This window comes from Seriola lalandi, unplaced genomic scaffold, assembly GCF_002814215.2.
Source record: "Seriola lalandi dorsalis isolate HSWRI2012SDOR001 ecotype SW California unplaced genomic scaffold, Sedor1 jcf7180002054927, whole genome shotgun sequence".
In the NCBI taxonomy this organism is placed as follows: Eukaryota; Metazoa; Chordata; class Actinopteri; order Carangiformes; family Carangidae; genus Seriola; species Seriola lalandi.
The window spans coordinates 1,922,655-1,944,612 of NW_019525479.1; the positions used below are offsets into that span (position 1 = coordinate 1,922,655).

Here is a 21,958-nt window from a genome sequence, read left to right on the forward strand (position 1 = left end):
GATCAATCACCCCTCATATCTCATCAGCTTTCTCCTTTCATTGACATGTTGAAGCTATTTTATCTCCTTGCCACTGCTGAATGTGGTTACAACCTATGTGCTCTGACACATAACATCCTAAATAATTGATTAAAATTATGTGCAAAACAAACCAAAGGCCATCCTTCCCCCTCTGCATGCAGAATCATACCATATGCTGTAATTTCTATGCCTTCTTTAAGTCTTACCTTTAATTACCTTGGCAGACAATAACCTGTGCCTTCGTATTATATCAATATGGGAGGAAGATAATCAAACTGTTGTCTTTTGGTCGTTTAAAACTCAAGAAGACATTATTAGAATTCATAACAACCTGTACAACGCTACACCAAGAAGGCTTTCTATGCTTAAGTATGATCAACAGGGCCTTACTTCCCAATACAGTATGTAGCATATATTAAAGGGCCACTTCTCTTCCTTTGCACATAAAGATCGGTTCACTAGTAATTGGGAGTACGACCCAGCCTGTGAAAACAGCTGTATAATGTTTTCTGTGGCTCTAGAGCAGCTTTGTCAAGTCTGAGGAAACAGCTCCTGTGGTGTCATCAGGGTTATCACAGCTTGGGTTTGGAGACTTTGGCTATTTTAACATTACAGAGCTTAATGCTCAGTTCTGATTTTTTTTTAGTCTGATCCGATCTTTCTTTGTTCAAGGTTCAAATTGATGTTTATAAGTAGCATATATCCGGCTCTGGTGTGAACACAGTTGAGGTCTTAAACTGCCACACATGTACAGATTTAACTGAAATGTGAGCCGCACGTGTACATAAATAACCACAGTCAACAGAAGGTGACAAAAGGCTAAAGTCGTAGCTTCTCTCCTCATGTTTGTTGTTGTGCTGAGACTGAATGCTGACAACAGACGTTATGTGCACGCTCAGAGAAGTGAGTTGTTAAAAAAAAAACGCATGAATTCTGATCTGAACTGCGGACCCCACGTCAGGGGACCCCAAGTCTGTGAGCCAATAGACAAACAGTAGAGGCCCTAAACATGAGGTCCTTATCTTCCACAAAAGTATAAAAACAAATAGGCTACTACTTATGTTGTTAATTTAACTCTTTTTTTTTTACACAGATTGAGAGGGTAACTCACAGTAACTTATGTGTAATTTTAAAATTCTATAAGTGAAATAAGGATCCAAGAATGCCACAAAAACAGAGAAATGTTCAGGTGTTCCTGGACAGATATAGTTCTTTACAAATCTAACTTTAGCATTTTAATGTTAGCAAACACTTCCACTGACAACACATGAGAGGTTTACGTTTCCAGTTATTCCGGAGGATATATATACATATATTATATTACAATCTGTTCCACGTGGTTTTATACAGCTAACAGTGGCACATCTCATGTCTGGGGGCCCTACTTTCTTCCCATTGGCTCACAGACCTGGGATCCCCAGATTCGAGGTCCACATTAAGACCTTGATGAGGATTTGGGGCACCCCTGGTTCTGGAAGTAAAAGTCTGATTCAGTTTTAGATGTAGATGATGATATGAACACTTGGCCAAAATAAACTCTGGGCAATAAACCTGACCCATAGGCAGCAAAAGTGTGGATATCTCTTCCTCTGTTTCTGTTTCTGTTTCTAATCTAATTTATGGAAGTTCAGTACTAAAATGACAGAGCAACCATTTGAAAAAGTGCACATTCACTGTCATGAAATGACAATTGCCACAACTTTTGGTCACTGACCACCACGTGTGCCTTATGTGTAAACATTGGTTACACTCTCATGATTTACATTTTTATTTAGGTGATTTAGAGCCTGAACAGTTTGTTGATTCATCGATCAACAGGAAAATAATTGGAAAGTCTGAGTTTTCATTTTACGTGATAATGAAATGAATGTCTTCTGGTTTTGGAAGGCTAATCAGACAAAACGAGCACGTTGACGACATTTTAAAGACCAAACAATGACTCAGTTAATCAAACAGATAACTGGCAGATAAATGGATCATTAAAATAATCTTCAATTTAAGTCTTAGTCAGTTTCTGTCTGCTTGCACTTCAGACTATGTGATTGGTAAATTTTCTCATTATGAGACATGCCTAGGTGCATGCCTCATAATGATGTCTGCATATTGCCCAGAATCTATTCAGCAACAGCTGTAACACTACGACGAACTGAAGGACGGCGTTAGAGCACATTCCTCCCCACTGTAGACCAACAACCTTGAGTTGATGCTCAGACTCAGGTCGGTACGTCAGTTCTGAGGCTCAGTTGTTGGCTCATGGCCACTGAAGTCGGGAGCTGCTGATTGTGCCGCTTGTCACTCAGCAGAGGGTTAACACCAGGCTCACTGTCATTATTACCACCTCAATCCTGGACCTGGAGTAGCTCAAGTGCCTCCACCATCATGTGTGAATGACAATACACATGGACTTCAGCAAAATTACTGCACTAAATTTGCACAGCAATCCTGATTATACTGTATTTGTACGATGGTGAATGACATTTGTTGTTACGCAAGCTGGTGTGTGCTTTAAATGGCATTTTGGGGGACGGCTTTTATGAGATTAAGAGGCCGAGCACTAGTTTGTCCACTGCACCAGAACTCTGCTGCATATTTTGTGACTTAATATAACACAAATGCTTGCAATTTGATTGGTCAAAATCTCTCTGCAGCATCTTAAAAGATGTGTGTTATATTTAGTCAATCTTTCGTGACTTGCAAAACACCTTTTCTGTCTCTAAAAAGACAAAAATTACTCCTAATGTAATTACATTGAGCAAGTGGTAATGGCAATGAGTTTCCTCTCCTACAGATCAACAGCTGTTATCTCTGTGAAGACACCATCGTCATCAGAGGTTCAGGGGATTATTTACAAGTCTTTGTTTGCCTCAGCAAGTTCCTGAGGAAAGAGGGAAGCTATACCATTCAACTCCTCTTGCTCAACACTGTCCTCCCTTTCTATGTGTTTCTAATGCTTCACGACAACGTGGCGATACAGTAAATTCATCTAGCTCACCTGAGTGGTGCACTGTGAACACAACAGATATGATAAGGATAGAGACAGATGGAGCACGATACCCTGAAGTAACGGCACATTTAGAGAACAGCCTCACAGATCGATACAGCGCTGGCAACCTCAAGGTCTGCAGGTTAGAGATTAACACCTTCAGTACGGCCTCTCTGAGACTGTAACACCGCTGCTTTCTGTCTGTGTGGAAGGCATCATGTGTCGTGAGACCAGTCAATTATCATGTTGTTTTCAGTAACAGTCAGGGATGGAAGAAGTCCAATATTTGACTGAAGTAAAATACAAATAATTTAGAAGTATTAGCAGTAAATGTACTTCAAGTATTGGAAGTAACAGTAGTCATTCAGAAAAAATGATAAAATATTTTATCATATATCACATTGTTATTAGTCCTGATGCATTAATGCATAAGCAGCATTTATTGTTGATGGTCAGGTGGAGCTACTGCATTGTATATACACTGTCAGTTACAGTAGGGTAGTATAATCTAGTGGTTCCCAACCAGGGGGTCTGGTCCTGCAAAGAGTCATGAAATTAATCTGAAGGGTCGCGACAAGAGTAATGTGGCAGAAAAGAAGGAAAAATAAACTTTTGCTGCACAAGTTTATATAGATTTTTCGGACTGTTCTCTAACTTTTGTGTTTCTGAAATATTAGCGAGTCCTCTTTGAGGTTCAACCAAGTTTAGTAGAGAAATGTCTCCCTGGTGGAAATGCTAACAGCTAACAGACACTGCTTTACTGTAAGAGCTCATAAGTCAAAAAGGTTGGGAACCAGTGATTCTTACTATAAGTATTATTAGAATTAAGTTAATGTTGGGGCATTAATAAGCAGCATTCAATGTTGTAGCTGGTTCAGATGGATCCAATTTAACCTCTTTATATGTATGTTGTGAAGTTTAATCTATAAAATGCATTTTATAGTATTAATTCATCATATATTTTGTATGTAAAATCCAAACTACAGCTGTGAAATAAATGTAGTGGAGTGCAATATTTCCCTTTTGAAATGTAATATACAGTAGCATTAAATGGAAATACTTAAAGTACAAATACCTCAGAGCACCAGTGTGCAACAGCAAACACAGCAGCAACATGCAGCAGCTGTTACCGTATATTATTAAGTAAAAGGAGTATGTTTGTGCCTCCCTGGCAGCTGAACTACTTGGCATCTTTACCAAGGAGTGACTAATATTATTATATAACAAAGTCAGTGTTGCAACAGTGACTGCGTTATTGTGGGCGTCACTGAGGGACACCTCAGCGCTGTTAGACTGAAATATCTGAGAGTTTTATATAGAAATCCTGGATTTAACGTGAAGCAGTGTCACTGATGGCGATATAAAAAGTCTTTTTTTTTCTTCTTTGACGTTGCAGCTGCATTCACAGATCTGTTCCTGCTGTTCAAACCAGTGGTCCTGTTGTAATTACTGTGCTTGTGTTACTAAATCATTCAGCTTTATTCCATTACACAATGTCTTTCCATGTTCAGAAAAACTCCCATATTGCTCTTCTTCCTCAGCGGCCAAATGTGTCGCTTTATACCCCTTGTGTCATCTCCTTTCATTAATCTTATTCCCACTAATAGCTCTCCATGGACCTCGGCTTATCCTTCATCCCGCAAGCAATTGATCCTGACTGTTCAGGATGGTTTTTACTCAAACGTTTGCACGCTGTAAAATACCACACAAACAGTTCAGCGAAGGCTATTTGTTTTATACAACACAAAGATTATCTTTGTTTTATGTCATTAACTAAGAAAATGAACCTCTTAGCCAGTCTGCTTTGCTTTGGTAAAACTGACATAAGTTCATCAGTCTTCTTTCTGTTTTTGTATTTTACAACAATAAAATGTCTCGCAGTTCACCCTGTGCATACTATTTATACATACATTAACATGTTTTCCATTTACTTTTTTTGGTTTGAGATCCTGGAACAAATTATTGCTTGTCAACATCTTGTCTTTCTTTCTCATCAGCCAGAAGCTGCTGTAACAATCTGCAGCTAAGAGAGCGTCAGTTGGTAGCTTTGACATGCAGCGTCATCCACCTCCTCAGACATAAATCTAAACATATGCTTGTAATTGCAGGTACGTCTAGTCATTAATGAGAAGGGTCTCGTCTGCGAGGAGAGGGATGTGAGCTTGCCGCTGCAGGAGCACAAGGAGCCCTGGTTCATGAGGCTGAACCTGGGCGAGGAGGTGCCCGTCTTCCTCCACGGCGACACCATCATCAGTGACTACAACCAGATTATAGATTACCTGGAGAAAAACTTTGTGGGAGGTATGGTACATTCGTGATGTGGTTCCTATGTAATGATGCTGTATCTCTTTTTTCTCTTCACTTTAGACTTTGATTTTAGTTGATAGATTATATCTAAGACTACAGGGTGAAGTGTTGTGAAAGGATCCTCATTTTTTTAGTTTTTAATTAGCTCTACACTGCAATACGAGCTGCTGTGTTTTCAACAACACAATATCATGCATGTAGCCATCAAGCTTATTTAAGACCACTTTTAAAATAAGGCAGCCAGAGTGTTTTCGACTTATGAGCACAAGATCATCTAAAAAATAAATCTACAATCTAGATTTGATTCAGGGCTCCTCTTTGTGGTAACTATGCAGGTCTTTGCAGTTAATTAATTTACTGCAAATCAAGTCACGCACATTTAACCAAGGGCTCTCTGGGCTGGGGCCCTCTGGGGTTTAGGGCCCTGGTACGGTTGCCTGGTTTATCTTGTTGCTAAGTTAGAGACACAGAAAGTAACAGGCAGCATGTGAAGATTGGGGCAGCGAAGACAATTGGAAGAGGCCATCTGTCGTCCTTGTACAGTGTGTGTCAGTGCGTACTGTGCTGTTGTTGCAACGACGTCTTTGCACCAATGTCACCGAGATGAACTCCTCTGATTAGATTACACAAACCCCAATGATCCCTTGGGGGAAATTTGTGGTAAACACATATAACAAACACGAGGGAGAGAATTTAATGAAAGAACAAGGAATTATCACAAAAACACTGAGCCCAATAAGTAAATAAGTAAATAACGACACCAGCAGCTATGCAAATATGATGGATGATTATGCAAAAGATGTGTCAAGATGTGAAATGTGCATTCTGAGTAGCACGTCTGCCTTTGCAGCTCCAAGAGTTAAGATGATTACACTTAATCCTGTGTGTTATAGTATCAGTGGGTGGCGTTTGCTATAGTATCATCAGTTTAGACATTATACTGTTATGTAATGTCCTGGGGGTCACAAACCAGTAAAGGCTTGAGGGAAGCTGGCTAATAACTGGAGCTCTCCCTTGTCTTAGTTTAGTTAGTGGTCACTCTTTCAGAGCAGCGATGCTTGAGGGCTTGAGAGAGACGATGTGGTTCACTGCTCGCTCAGTAATGAAAGGCTAGGAGGCAGAAACCAGTCCCTGGTGTTTGATGTCCTTCTCTCATTCACACCAATTCATTTTTAGCTCTTTGACACTCTGCTGGATGCAGGTCATTGCATTCATTTGTTTTGGAACAAATTAATGTGAAACTTGTACTCAAATCTGCAACTGTAGTAGTAGTTTTCCAGAGTATACTATAACAGTTCAATTACGGTGTGTTTTTCTGCTGAAGGTTAAACAACTCCAGCGCATGTTTCAAAACCAGACCTCGCGCTGGACATGCTTTTAGCCAGAAGTCAGTCATGGGGGATAAGTCTTACAGACATGCTTTCTCTCTGCGTCTAAATCCCTAATGAATGCTGGCAACATGGGCTGCAGCTGGCCTGGAAAGTGCAGATGTCTCCGAAAAGTGACTCTTACACCAGCGCAGTGCAGCGTGGTGCCAATTCAAACTACTTTACAGTGTCGTTGAGATGCAGCAGGAGGCTCTCGCAGTGTGAAAGCTGTTTGTTGACTGAGAACAATCAAGGTCTCAGGTACCCTTTTATTCCGTCACGTTAAAACTGAATGTGCACCCCTGTGTCCAAGACCAGCTGGAGGTTGTTCTTCAGATGGCTTTGGCCTTTACTTGCTGATGTAATATTTCCACCACAGTGCTGCAGCAGACCACCTACAGCACCGCTGCTTGGCATGCTCAGGTCGGCATGTGGGTCCTGGGACTGATTACTCAGCTCTCTGGAGCTCTGCCAGGTGCAGCTCCACCCTCCTCGAGCTTCGTCTTTGGCCTGAACGTCCTCAAGCGGCCAACTGACTATCTCTGTTTTGTCAGCGATGCCGTCCCTGCGTTTGGCTGGCTGTGACCCTGCACAGAGATAAAAGCTCTCTGTGGTCCGCTAACTTCCCTCACTCTTAATACAAAATTTCAGCAGCAGGTCATTATGTTGAACACCCCCCCCCCCGCCACACGGCACATAGCCAGCCGCAAGAATTAGGGCAGCAAAGTGGAATAATAGCAAAGGAGGAGTAGTTAGAGGACTAAACAGAAGTTAAGTTATATGAGACATCGATGCTACTCTCATATCTGTCTATTAAATATGTAGGCGTACCTGGAGCCAGCAGGAGGTTAGCTTAGCTGAGTATAGAGACAGGTGGAAACAGCTAGCCCGGTTCTGTCTTAAGGTAACAATATCCTCTTACCACCACCTTACCAGCACCTCTGAAGTAGAACAATCTCTGCTGTTACATTAGTTGCAAATGACATTGTTTCTAATGGACAAAAGGAAACATTGTGCTGCTGTTTTCATCAACTTGTCGAAAGTCTTGTAATTGCCGATTTGGGTGCCCAATAAACTCCTCATAAACTCCTGAGTTTGGGTCTGAATGATGCTCAAACATGTGGCTGAGTGTCTCCAATGTTTCCTCTGCAAACCATCTTGTTACACACTGCTTTTTTACCGGGGCACAAGGCCTGATCCAGATTTCTCAATGAGGAAATAAGAGTATGGGGTTATGTACCTGAGTATTTATTGGATCTATGTTGTCAGGAACCAGCAGAAACTCCAGTGAGTTACTGTGTCTTGCCAAAAAAAAAAACTGTGTGTTGCCCAAAAAATGACAAATTGAGTTTGACTATAACTTGACTATAAAGTGGTATATCTCAGCCTTTGCTGCAAAAATATTGAATCTTTTCCCCCTAAATCTTTTTTTATGGAAATGCAATATTAAAACACTGAACCCCCTTAACGGACAGATACTGAATGAGTTGTATTCATCTTCTCTGCAATTCACTGCAAGGAAGCAAATATATGCATTTCCTATACTGTTGAACTATATTCCTATAGTATCTGGCACAGCAAGCTTACAGTGTTGCCTACTCAACCTGTGTGTTTTGTGGTCTCGCGTTACTATTCACATTGATGATTTTGTTCATCTGGATCTGTCACAGTTCTGCATCTCAGGTCACCTGCTTCACTTCAGCATCCCCTGTCATCCAGCTCCCAGTCAGTAATTTTCCATTCACACCGTTCTCCTTACGCCTCCCTGTATTAGCCACGCCCACCTCATCAAGCCAATTCCATTCACCTGGTCACACACCTGCCCCTGATTACTCTCACCCAGTCCACAAACCCCAGACTTCCAGTTCCTCTTTGCCAGATTGTTCTTTGCTTTTCTTCATGGTCTGATCTGGAGAACTGCTTTTGTCTGTATGATCCTGTTCTGGCTCATACGGCCGATAAAGGTCACCTGCATTTGAGTCCTTCACACACCTGTTACAGGATCATCATTTTAAAGCAAATGAATTTCATCTCATGGAGTCATACAGTTTGTTTAGTTTAAACCAGTTACGTTTTGTATTTAAAATAAATTCAAAGAAGCGTCTTAGGCTCCAAAATGTTTTTTCACATCAGGCTTTCTGGAACATGACCGCTGGTGTGTTAAAGAGTGAGGGGTGTCATCTGTTACCAGGTTACCATTCTGTGTGTCTATCTGACGGCTGGTGCAGGGAGAATAGTGTTATTTTGGGGTTATGTAGTACTAAGCTTGGTTGCTTAGAAACCTCTGGTGTTCTGGGAAGTTAATGAAAAATATATCAAGAATACCAGTGTGTAATTGTGCTTTAGATATTTTTTTTAAATGGTTGTGCGTACAATATTTTGTTGCATCTGTATCACTGTTTTTTATGTCCCTGTGTTTGTCCTCAGATCCATGACACAGTTCTGAGCCACATTAAAATGCTTCCTCTCTATTCGTGTTTCCATGTCGCCGTCTTGCCCGCAGACACGGTGGCTCAGCTTATTCCGGATGCAGACTCGCCTCTCCACGATCGTGTGCAGCAGTACCGTCAGCTACTGGATGGTCTGCCCATGGACGCTTACACACACGGCTGCATCCTCCATCCAGAGCTCACCATTGACTCTATGATCCCAAAGTACGCCACCGCAGAAATACGTAGTAAGTGAAGCCAGCTCACCGTACTGTGTAGGCATGACTGTTTATAATTCTGCATTCATTACAAGACAAACACAGTGGATGATATACACACCCAGTTGCCACTTTATTCGGTAGCTACACCTGGCTGAAACTAACGCAGTCTAATACAACAGTCCATCAGTATTCTTCAGTTTTTGTTCAAACTGTTTTAGAGAGCTGAGAGCTGCGACTGCTTTGTTATGACATCACAAAGTTACAGAAGTCCTGACGGCTCATTGTAAGGCTCAGTTTCAGAATACAGGTTGTGTGCATTTCTCTGTGGACTGAGGCTTTGATACTTTCACAGTATTAATATAGAAGCTAGAGCTGATCTATAATCAAACAACACATGGACATCTCATTTTATACAGTATGGGATGTTTAAATGAATTTCTATAAAGCGTCTCAGGCCAAAAAGGTTGGAAATCATTGGTTTAATATTTAACAATATGTTGTATTTTTTGGTTTATCATGTTTATTTTAATATGAAATCTGTTGCTGTCAGATAAATGTAGTGGAGTTAAACTTTGAACATTTCCCTCTGAAATCTAGTGGAGTAAAAGTATAAAGCAGCAGAAAATGGAAATAATACATTAACTCAGGAACAGTACTTGAGTTAATGTATCTTGTTACTTTCATCACTGGTTTCTAGCAACAGAGTGTGTAAGTGTGTGTGTAAGTGTGTGTGTAAGTGTGTAACCCAGTGTTCAGTGAACACACACACCTCGTATTGTGCATTGATACGGAATGATTTCATGTGACAGTGTGTTCTGCTGCGTTTCACACTGCGTGTTCACACACGTTTTGATATTGTGGATGAATGCATGTAGGTTTTACAGATGCATACGGTGTGTTATATACTGTGCATGTTAAAGCTTTTATTCGTTACACTTAAACAGACATTTTCTTGGCAGCAGACAACAATAAATTTGTTGATGTGAAGAATGTGTAGATTGACAACATGAAAAGTAGATGCTATTGTTTTTGCCCCTTTGTCCTTGTGTGTTTTTTTTATTTTCTATGCACAATGTGGGCTAAATAGATTTCAGTGTGTTGAACTTATTATTCTGAACACTTACGAGCACTAAAGGTGAACAAGCTTCAACTTCGGGACCAACTGGTCTCCCAAAGCAAAAACAACACACAGGCATTATGAATGCAAAGCTATTCATCTTCCTTACAGCATTTTCTACATCATTGGATAACAAATCCCTGTTTTCATGTGCACGACGTGATTAGCATACTGTGTAATTTGATGCTGCTCAATACCAAAAAACCCTTAACACAGCACAATGTAGTGATGCCAGGTTTATATATCTCAACTGCAGCTATCAGGCCTCCCAGTCCGAACTGTAGAGCTCTTTCCATCAGGTAATGGCCTCCGCATGTAAATCAAAGCAACGGGCTGGACCCGATGAAATCCAGCAGCAGACTTAATTATCCAGTAAAACCCTCTTCAGTCTGTGTTGTATCTATAAAATTGACCTGATGGAGTATTAAATGGAAACAGGCATCAGTGATGTTTGTGTGTAATTATCCACTCATGGTTGTTTTATATAAACTAATCTTTCACTCTGGTGTTAAAGGAGCTATTTGTACGTTTTGTTATTGCTACACAGCCGAAGTTAGCGCTAACGGCTCTTAACTTACCAGTCTAGAAGAAATGTTGCAAGTTCAGCATCAAACTTTATTCCTTTACTCACTAAGATCTGTCTCCAGCGGTGGAAAGCAACACCAGTATTAACTCTTGTCTCCATCACGTCTTTTCTTAATCTGAAGTTAGCACGCTAACCAGCTAGCCTGGGTCCGTCGCGTCACTTTCTGATAGCGACTCGCTGTAGCCTCCAACCTTCACTGAAGACGTATCGCTGCTCAGAGGGCGTCTTATACCGTTGTCACATATTTCAGGGTTCATCTATTTTCAGTGTAGCTACAATGAAGACTGATCATGTGTTTCAACCACAAAACTGACTGTACAAATATGAGGTATAATTCTTTTTCTACTGAAGATATAAATCTTGAGAACCAAATCTCAAATAGATACTTACATTTTCCAAAGAGGCCAGATAGTAACAAGTAAACTGTAAAGTAAACAATGTGTTTCTTGGGAACTATTAACACATTAATCCACAGATTTGACAGATTATTCAGACAGTACAGCAGAGTAGGATACTCCATAATTTAGACTTTAACATGTATCAGTTTCATCACTCATTTTTTCTTAACCCAACAGACATATCTTTAGAGGACTCTGTGTTTGTGTGTGACTCCAGGACACCTGGCCAACGCTGCCACGGAGCTGATGAAGCTGGACCATGAGGAGCCTCAGCTGACAGAACCGTACCTGTCCAAGCAGAAGAAGCTCATGGTGAGTCTGTGTGCATTTATGTGATTTTGTCTTTTTAATAGATAAAAAATTAATAATTGAAAGGATTGCAATAATGAGGGTATTTTTTAAACTCTCAAATGTAACAAATAATACAAAACAATTCCTTAATAATGAGGTTAAAATCCAGGGAATTTAAAGGGGATTTCCCCTTTAAAACCTCTTAATACACACTGCATGTAATGTTAATTTAATTATCATTAATTATCCCCAAATTTGTGATGAACCCCCTGAATTTGCACTTAAGATTTAAGTTGCAAACTAAGAAGTTTCCATCACATTATTAATACCATTAATACAAATACCTGAAAAGTGAATAATATTCCCTAAATATAACATATTATCATTATAATCTGTATCTGAAAACATTGCAAATCCATGAACTGTATTTAGGGCCACAGAAATGTGTTTAAAAAGTGTTTAATATTCTGTGATAGACAAACTCAGCTCTGCAGCATTCAGTACATACAGTAGAACATACAGTTCATATTCCCTGGAGAAAATGGCAGGTGCACTACTATTTTCTCCGTCTCTTACCGTCACATTTCTCATTCTGCTAATGGTAGAAAGTGAAAAACGCAAGAAAAAAAACTGTGTTGGACACAATGGCTGAAAAGTCACAAAGTAGACGTTACAGCTGTTTCACCAGTGCTATAAAAATGTGAGGTTTAGAATCGATGAGACGGGAACGAGTGTGTGTCCCACGCCAGCTTGTTTTATTAGCCATGCCGGTGCTCTGGTTGTAGCCGTGCCAACGTCAGTCGTCCTTTTGGTCCCTGACTTTGGCCTGGACAGAAATACCTCAAGATGAATTGTAATAAAAATTGTACATTTTTATTACATTGACATTTGTGGTTTCCAGATGATGAAGCTACTGACTTTGGTGATCCTGTAATTTTTCATCTAGCGCCACCACAAGGTTGATATTTGTGGTTTTTAGTGAAATGTCTCGACAAATATTGTAGGAATAGCAATGAACTTTGGTACAGACATTCATGTTCCCATTAGCTTTTCATCTAATGTCATCCAATACTTACATTAGACTGGCACTAGGTGGGCCAATACTTTAGTTCATGACCAAGTGATTAATTATAAACACACATGTTCAAACAAACCCTGTAGTTCACTAAACTCCATATGGTCTTAGCTCTACACTTTGCTGTCCACAGAAATTTCTGTATCCGGGTAATGTGACTTTTCTTCAGACATTGTTTGACAACACAGGTGATAAAAGCCTGTGATGGTTCAGGGCTCAGGGGCGAGCACTGGAATTGAGTCCCATGGTAAACATTATCTGCGTAACATCAGCATGTTAGCATGCAAACGATAGCATTTAGCCCAAAGCAACACCGCCTCAGGACAGCCTCACAGAGCTGCTGGCACAGCTGTACGCTCTTGTTTGTTTCTGCTTGGCTGCAGCACATCTGTCATTTTCAGCCTTTTTTAATCTAATGCAGTGTTAGTGTTGAAATACAAAATCACTTTACATGCAAGTACTGGGAGGTTAGTCTATAAAATTTAATCTGACAGTCACAAATTATCTGGCTCTTTTCTAAAGTACTTGGAGCAAAGTGTAGTCAACATTTAACAACATAATTACTTTATATTTCCAGCTGTGCATGCTAGTTGTCTTCTTGGGGTTAAAGTTTGTTTTTTTTTTTTTTTTTTATAAATGGTTGACAGGCAAAAATCTTGGACCACGATAATGTGAACTACCTGAAGAAAATTCTGGGAGAGTTAGCCATGGTTCTAGATCAGGTGGAGGCTGAACTGGAGAAAAGAAAACTAGAGTATCAAGGTATGTCCAAATGATTATCTTCTATCATAATGGCACCAAAACAACAACGTCCCTGATTTGAATATTCATTTTTTCTTCTGCAGGTCAAAAGTGTGAGTTGTGGCTATGTGGACCTGAATTTACACTAGCTGATGTCTGCCTCGGAGCCTTGTTGCACAGGCTCAAGTTCTTGGGACTTTCTAAGAAATACTGGGAGGACGGCAGCCGACCCAACCTGCAGTCCTTTTTTGTGCGTGTGCAAAAACGCTACGCTTTCCGCAAGGTCTTGGGCGACATCCACACGACCCTCCTCTCCGCGGTCCTACCCAACGCCTTCCGGATGGTAAAAAAGAAGCCGCCGTCCTTCTTCGGGGCCTCTTTTCTCATGGGCTCGCTGGGAGGGATGGGCTACTTTGCCTACTGGTTTTTAAAAAAGAAATACATGTAGTGAATGCCCTCTTGTTGTGTTAAATGTCTGTGTATTTGTGTGATGTTTCAACTTTTCTGTAATGTTTTATGACTGCAGGAAAACATAATGAATCTATATAGAGAACACTATTACTTACCTGGGTGAACAAAGAAATATTAAAACATTCCATAATAAGAAATTCTTGACAGCACATTTTCTGGTAATCAAGGCCTTCATCAAGTTTTAATTTCTGGAAACTCGCAGCTCTTGCGTCTGCGAGTCCCCGTTTAACTTTTGTTGGAGGCAGGTGCACTTAAACCGAAAAACTTAAAAGTAGAAACCCAGACGAAATGTTAAACACAGTAACACCAACAGGGGTTAACTGACCTTCGCATGCCACTATTATAGTCATTACTCATACCTGCTCTTCACTCCTCCATCTGCCTGAGGTTTAACCAGTAAAGCCGCAGGAACATGTACGTGACGAATACTTTCTGAAAAGTGCTGTGCTGCCAGAAACTGCCAGATGACGTGATGAAAGGATGGAGGCAAAGTATAAAGGAATAATTTGACATTTTGGGAAATTTGCTAATTGCTACTTTGTTTAAATGTAGATGAGAAAATTGATACCACCCTCATGTGTATATGCTAAATGAAACTACAGCTGGGAGATGGTTGGTTTAGCTCGGCTTAGCAGAAAGACTGGGAACCTCCCACCAACACCTCTAAAGCTCACTAACATGATATCTTGTTTGTTTAATGTGTACAAAAACCAGATTGTAAAAATAATGAATTACTTATTTTTGGTTTTACATGGGTTGTGAGCTTGTTAGGTTCTGGTAGGCAGTTTGTTACCTTTACACAGAGCCAGGTGTTGCCTCCCTGTTGTTAGTGCCTCTAACTTTCCATTTGAGCCTCATGTTTTCAGAAAAATAACTGTACGTGTTTTAACACTTAACAGCTGTTCTGAAGGTATCACGTCTGTACATTAAGTATGAAGTTAGAATTAGCAGCTGGTTAGCTTAGCATAAAGACTAAATAAAGAGGGGAAACAGCTAGCCTCAGTTTACCTTGAGTGTTTCCACAACGCTCAGACTCAACTAATCTGGATGGAAAAAATCTGTTGCATGAAGGAAAAAAAAATGTTTTTACCTGTTTTTAAAGTGATCAAAATTGCACGTCTTTCCTCTATTAAAACATCAGTATTCACCAATATAACTAATGACATTTAAAATTTTGGTTCACATTATTCAAATGGAGCGACGAGATGTATAATTTCTATCCATCATCTTTGTTTGGGTGAGGAAACGGTGTAAAAACAGTTTTCATGGTGCAGCAGACAAAACTGTTTTTCGTCCAGATGTTGAAAAGAGTCTTTTAGGATTCTGGAAAAACCTTCAGAGCAGAATTAAGAATAAAGGTTGGGTTGTATTAGATAAGAACTAGCTCCGAAGTCGTTCTGTCTATATCAGAAGGCAAAAGTGGCTATAGTTGTTCTGAATGGCCACACTACAGCGTGGGGTGAAAAGCCAGGCGTCATAGAGAGGGGGTGCACATGATGACTTTTAAAGGTTAACAGCACATTTTCAGACAGTCTCTCCTGGAGGAAGATGAAGTAGAGGTGGAGAGAGACGTTAAAGCCATGACTCCTTCCTCACCCCTTCATGGCTGAGAAATCATGAAAGTTTGAGACAGAGTTCGAGCAGCTTGAGTATTTTTCAATGACACACTGGGTTTTTCACAAGCTGAGGCCCTTCAGCAACTCTCAGGCTGTAGCTTCATATTCAACACAAACACAAGAGTGGTATCAATCTTCTCATCTAACTCTCAGCAACAAAACAAATGAGCATATTTCCCCAAATGTCTGAGTATTCCTTTAAATAAATGTGCACCCTACACACAGTAACACATACACAGAGACACACGTGCGCTCAGAGTCCGTTTATTTAGAGCACCACAGATCACACGGCACACACTGGTCCACTGTCACTCTCTTTGTGGCTGAGCTTGAGTTCAGATGTCATGAGTCTTGGGTGTTTGAAAAGTTACACTTGGCTGAACTTGGTGGAAGAAAAATTGTAAATTCTGCGTCTATGGCACAATAGTGTTGCGTTAGGTTTAGGATGTATATTTCAATGCATGGGTACTCTTATTGTGTAAGCCGTGTCGTGACGGGTTGGACACTGAGGATTTTGTGTCTCCCCCAGAGGCAGAATTTATGATCGCTACCAAACAGAACCACAGATTTCAAACTGTAGTGTTGCTGAATGTGACCTTTGAAGCGCCTGTGCAGTACCGTGTGTTGGAGATGGTCCCTCAGCAATATTTTACTGCTGTTTGTTTGTTGCCAACTCCTGACAGATGCAAGATTGTTTTTACATAGATATAGATAGATATTTTTAATTATACATTGTCTCGTTTATTTTACCATGCTGAATTTTTAATGAGCTCAAAGGGTTTATAAGGGGAACAGAGGGAGGGGGAGAGGGAAAAGCTGACTCATCTGAAGGCTAAAGGAGTGATGAGGAAAAAGGAAAAAGCCCTTTCCCTCCTCAGCCAGCCTTGCCAGCTGTCTCATAGTTTGTTGATGCAGTGTACTTTTCCCGCTCCACACTCTGTGTTCGCCCTTAATGGGAGCCTTTCTGCTTTTTTTGTCTTAGTCAGACCTCCAGGGTTTAACATGTTACAAATCTGCTCCTGAACCATGCGCCGCTCTTTAGGTTTAACTCATTATGTGAGGTACTGGCTGGAGTTGTAAGCTGCTTTTGGTTTCATGGCTGGTTATAAGAGACATTCTTGCAGTTAGGACTCACATCACAGTGTTTCTTTCTCAACTGTATACAGCTCAAGCCTCGGGTGGTAATTCAGGATACTCCCTGTTTTCTCCTGCTACAGAAACGTCGTCTCTGCAGGTGGTGATTAGCAGCCGTGGAAGACTCCGTTGAACCAAAGACAATGATCAATGCTCCTTTAATAGCAGTATCGCCTTGCTGTGTTATATCTGATAATTAAATCTGACTTTCATTAAGAGGAAGAGTAAAACATGTAGTTCATTGTGTCCAGTTTCATGTGTGATGTGGATATGATGCAGGACAGCCATATGGATTTAACTGTCTCGACTCAATCCGTTATGTCTGCACAGACATTTAGGATATTATAGGACATGGAGGTTACTTGGGTTCAAACTAATCTTGCATGAGCAGCAGAGATGTAAAAGGCACAAAAGACAAGATTAAAAGAATATTAGATTTTTTCAAAGACTGAAGTAAGCTAAAGCTTAAATAAACTTGGGTGTAAAGATTTAATCACAGAATTAGCGTAATTGTAATTGTTTGTGGATTTTTGACGCTCAAACATTCACTTATTTTGTTAACTGACAAAGAGCAGATGACACTGTGAGGGTGAAAATGTAAAGGAGCGTCATAACCAGCCACTCATTGTAAACGCTTGGTACATTTTGATTACTTCAAGCACACTTGTTACTCCACCGCTTCTGACTGAAATCATTGCTGCCTGAGGGGTTGGATCCGTACTTCTTGGATCACACAAAGAGTTGAAGTCGAGAAATCCTAGTTGTGATTTGTGGCCATTATATTTCACTATAGTATTTTTTTATTTTTTACTTTTTATTTTTTATATTTCTATATATATGCATTTATTTATGGTGCTTTTTATGATGTTTGTTCATAAGCCTTAATTTATTCAGTTGCCATCAATAACAAATAAATAATGAAAATGAAATATACAGGTCCTGGTTTTTATTCTGCCAAAACCCAATGTAGTGCTTAAACTACAGAGCTTATAACTGTGTATTTGTCACGTCATGAAAATGCACATCATCACTACAAAACTGTTATTTGATTCTTGTCACACTGTTATTAATATTGTTAAAAATACTGCTATTATTTACTCATAGGAAAGTTTCCTAAAATCCTCCATTACAGGATAGGGCTGGTGTTATTGATCCTTACAGTCAACAAACCCCATGAAAACACCAAAACCACCAATGTGTTAGTCTGTCTCTCAATACTGTACAACTCCCCTTCCCTATCTGTAGCTCTCAATCTCAAGCCCACTGCTTCAAACTAAAGACAGGTCTTGGATATTAGCTTTAGTCTTTAAAAAGTAAATTATTTCCTGAAACAACTGGACTTTGTAGTTTTTAACAAACATTAATCAAACAGACATGGATTAATACACATTTGGTGTTCTAGCGGGTTTTTATGGCGGTGGTGAGATGGTTTTTCATGGATCTATGGCACAGAGGAATTAGCTTGGCAATACTTAATTAGCTATTGAGATAAATATAGCTTTGGTGGACTCATGGAGTTGTCGACAATGAGAAAAAGTAGAGCTTAAACCACTTCAATCAGCGATTAATTGCTTAAGCTTGTTTATCCAAGGACAAAAATCAAACAGACATTCTCTGGTTCCAGACTTTCAATTTTCTTTTGTCTTACCTGATATTAAATTGACTATCCAATCAAGAGATTTGGTTTTATAGACCAAACGATTAATCCAGATGCAGCTGTAAGTAAAATACTGAATATTTCCAGCCTCATCCTTTAAAAGATTTTAATAGTGATAATGGGCACTCACAGGGCTGTCCAACAACTAATGTATGTTGTGATGTGACAGGTCGTTAAAATCCTATGTGTAGGATTAAATTTACCTTTTACACTGAAGTCTAACTTTGTTCTGTAGGTAGTTTCCAAAAAAAACAATGAACATCTACTGTACATTGGTCTGCAAAAATACATGTCATCAGTGCTATACAACTGGAGCTGTAAACAATCTCTAGTGTTCCCACTCAGATTTCTAAAAACGGATTGCATTATAAGGCAACAAACTGGCAGACAAACTATTGTCTAGCATGCGAGCCACGGGGGCTGTTGGTAAGAGGCTAAAGGTTGGACAGAAGAGCAGCGTCTTGCTTTTGTCTCAGATTACCAAGAGTCATTTTGGGAACATCAGCTGCCAAACACTGCGGAGGAACTGCAAGCCCGACCTTTCTGTGAGGAGGGAATAACTTAAAATAGCGTGGCCAGCTTGGACTTGGAGACAGATAACATCAACTGCAGTGCGTTGATTTGAGGATGGCTGCAACATTAGCAACAATATCCTACAGGAAAGTATGACTGCAGCTTAGGCATGTTGTTTCTGTTCTTTTGGGTGACGCTGAGGGGGGAGTCCTGGTGACCAAGGTTTTGGATACCAAACCCGATATGTCAGATACCACCCCAACAGGCCGCATATGGTCCCTAGGAACTTTTGAGATTTGTCATGGAAGTAAACAGAGGTGCAGGCAAACATCCACACCCATATGATCACAATCAGATTCAAGGCCACGTACAGCAGGTTGAGAACCATCCTGAGCCCTGCAGACAGACTGGCTGTCTTCAGGGAGGCCATCGGAGCCGTTTCCTCCACGATTAAAAGAGCAGAGTAGGCCAGGATGAAGGAGTGTCCCGAGATGTCATAGCCATCCCAGTGGAAACCGGCATGCCTGCAGGTGGCCTTGGATGTGAACTCCGTGTTGATAACATCCATGGTGCTACTTTCATAACAGGAGCCGGTCAAGTTCTCAATATAGAAGAACATCTCTGTGCAGATGTACCAGACGGCTGATGCCACCACCAGAGACAGCAGCCGCCGGTACGACATGCTCTTGCTGAGGGAGGAATTTGAGAGGAGGAGGAAGGGCGTCAGCAGCAGCAACGTCCACATCCAGGAAATTTTGACCAAATACCTGCAAGAAGAACAGGACATTCACATTCTCAAATACTGCATCAGATGTATAACATAATATAATAATACTGTATGTATTAATAAATTCACAAAATAATAAGGACACAAAGAGAAAATATTTGTCTTATTCCACTTAAAGCCGAAGCAGCTTTAAAATCTTAAATGATATTTCTCCACGTAAATTAGGATAATATCACACCTGTGATTTGAGAATGCAGAACAATAATTTTTCAGTGTGAAATTAGTGGCTCAAATATATAATACTACACTCACTGAATGTGATGTCTGTCAATGATAAGAGTATCTATGAAGCAGAAAATTTTGGATTTTTGGGAAATGATTTGACTTGTTTGGATTCATGGATGTAAATATTTTCAAAAGGGTAAAAGTTACAATAATAGGATAATATAAGTGAATGTTACAGCAGCACAAGTGGAGGAGAGCCTGCAAATGATTCAGTAATGTGCTTCATACAGCAACATTTACATCAAATTTACAAACATTACCCTCCACAAGCTGCTGGTCACACCAGACCAAGCCAAGCTCCAGAAGCAAAACCCCAGTGTACTGAACTGAGAAAGTCGACTTTTCATTTGTGAAATTAAAAACATTACACAATTGCACTTTAAGCACCAATTATTTGCTGTTACACTGTAATAAGTCAATGCTTCAGTTATTTCAGCACTTTGTTACTATACTTCAAGTGTTAATGTTCACATGCTGTAAACTGTGAACATATTGTGCAATAAGTCGATTGTTGATTATCTATTTGTCCAAATGATTTTATGACATTGTGCAATGTTTGTTGTGCCTCCCTTGTGTCAGTGATTTTCGCATTGAGACAGGAGCAACTCCTTGTTGTATGATCTGAATGACAAAGTTCACTTTGATCAAACTGAAACAAAAGAAAGATTGAACTAATCTACTTAAAACACCTCTGTCTTTACTGAGTTAATTTAGGTTTGATTGTAGAGCTGCAACTAATTATTATTTCACCATCTATTAATCTGCCAATCATTTACTCGATTATTTGTTTAGTTTATTATTTGTTTGAGATAGAAAAGCAGTAAATCCTCTCATAAGGAGTTGGATCCAGAAATGAAAGATTTTTATATCTCTTCTTGAAGATTAAATAAAAACGGTTGCTCAGTTATCAAAATAGCAGCTGATTCATTTTGCTGTCAAATCGATCAATGGATTAATCATTTCAGCTCGTTTGATTAGGAGCTTTATCTTTTGTTAGACAGTGATTTCTTGGAGAAGAATTTGCTTTCTTCAAACTGCTCTCCTACACAGCCACGGTTTCACCTTTGACCTACATCACTTCGACGCTAATTTCATTACATAAAATAATCGGGAAAATTGTGAACAATGTACTTTCACCTGTCTGTCGTCAGCAGCTCACCTGCCAGTGAGCTACAGGCGTGGTCATGAGCTCAATATCAACCGGTCATGTTAAGCTAACAACAGGGTAGCACTGCTTACACATTCAGGACGTTTCTGCTGCTGCTGAAATACGTCTCCGGAACCAGGTCCTGATCCTTCAGAACCGACCCCACGACTGAAATGATTAAAAATATCCAGTGGAAGTGTTGTCGGACAGCCGGTATCCTCCTTAGTGCCAACAAGTTGTCCACAATGACATCCACCGCCGCCATGTTGACGCCAAGGTTTCTTTTTTTTTTTTTTTTTTCAAAACTTTATTTACACGATCGAACTTACAACAGTAACGGGCATGCACGCGGAAGATAAAAATAATACATAAATGATTGAAAATCAAACTAAGTTTAATTAAATAAATTCCATATAAAATTCATTACACTCTAGTTTTCTCTGCTTTGGGATTTTGTGCAGTATTTTAGTTCGTCCATATGTGTGGTTTATATGTAATTTTGTCAATAAAGAGATAACTTTAATAACATTTACATTTTCTTGACAGGCATCTCATCAGCAAAATGAAATAAAATAAAATAAAAATGAAATAGATAATAATTAAATAAATAAATTGAAGTTTGAGTTGAGTATCTAATTTTCTGTTTAGAGATTATGGTCATACTAAAAAGTCTCGTTAAAGGTGCAGTCCCAAAAGAGATGAGGTGTCATTTTATCTGTGTGTAGACAGAACAAAGAGGGTCACATTTAGCTGATATTTTACAATAACTGAATTCACTGGACAACACTGGTGCAATACGATATTTCTTCATGCCTTAAAAAAAAAAAAAAAAAAAAAATCCCCGGGCTCAGTCTATGGGCGGGAGTCACTCT

The 21,958-nt window shown here is 39.8% G+C and overlaps 2 protein-coding genes across 2 annotated transcripts in view; one reads left to right on the top strand and one right to left on the bottom strand.

The window, feature by feature from the left end:
• The window catches only part of gdap1l1 (ganglioside induced differentiation associated protein 1-like 1), a 17,811-nt gene extending 3,556 nt beyond the window's left edge, over nucleotides 1–14,255 (top strand). The window contains exons 2-6 of the mRNA XM_023392985.2: nucleotides 5,113–5,305; nucleotides 9,182–9,355; nucleotides 11,647–11,741; nucleotides 13,443–13,557; nucleotides 13,641–14,255. Coding sequence (XP_023248753.1) covers nucleotides 5,113–5,305; nucleotides 9,182–9,355; nucleotides 11,647–11,741; nucleotides 13,443–13,557; nucleotides 13,641–13,984 — 921 coding nt within the window. The 3' untranslated portion in view covers nucleotides 13,985–14,255. The remainder of the gene's footprint in view (nucleotides 1–5,112; nucleotides 5,306–9,181; nucleotides 9,356–11,646; nucleotides 11,742–13,442; nucleotides 13,558–13,640) is intronic.
• A 1,616-nt stretch (nucleotides 14,256–15,871) lies between these two features.
• fitm2 (fat storage inducing transmembrane protein 2) lies at nucleotides 15,872–21,370 on the bottom strand. Its single transcript, XM_023392986.2, has 2 exons — nucleotides 21,179–21,370; nucleotides 15,872–19,694 (listed from the first exon to the last, which is right to left on the bottom strand). The coding sequence occupies exons 1-2, from the start codon at nucleotides 21,349–21,351 to the stop codon at nucleotides 19,091–19,093; spliced, it is 777 nt and encodes a 258-aa protein (XP_023248754.1). The 5' UTR covers nucleotides 21,352–21,370; the 3' UTR covers nucleotides 15,872–19,090.
• Nucleotides 21,371–21,958: the final 588 nt, after the last annotated feature.

Excerpts from the sequence above, each read along its gene's own strand:
- fitm2 (XM_023392986.2), bottom strand. The coding sequence starts at position 21,351 with ATGGCGGCGGTGGATGTCATTGTGGACAACTTGTTGGCACTAAGGAGG. Across the intron at positions 19,695-21,178 it reads AGCAGAAACGTCCTGAATGT|GTATTTGGTCAAAATTTCCT; the intron begins GTAAGCAGTGCT and ends TTCTTCTTGCAG.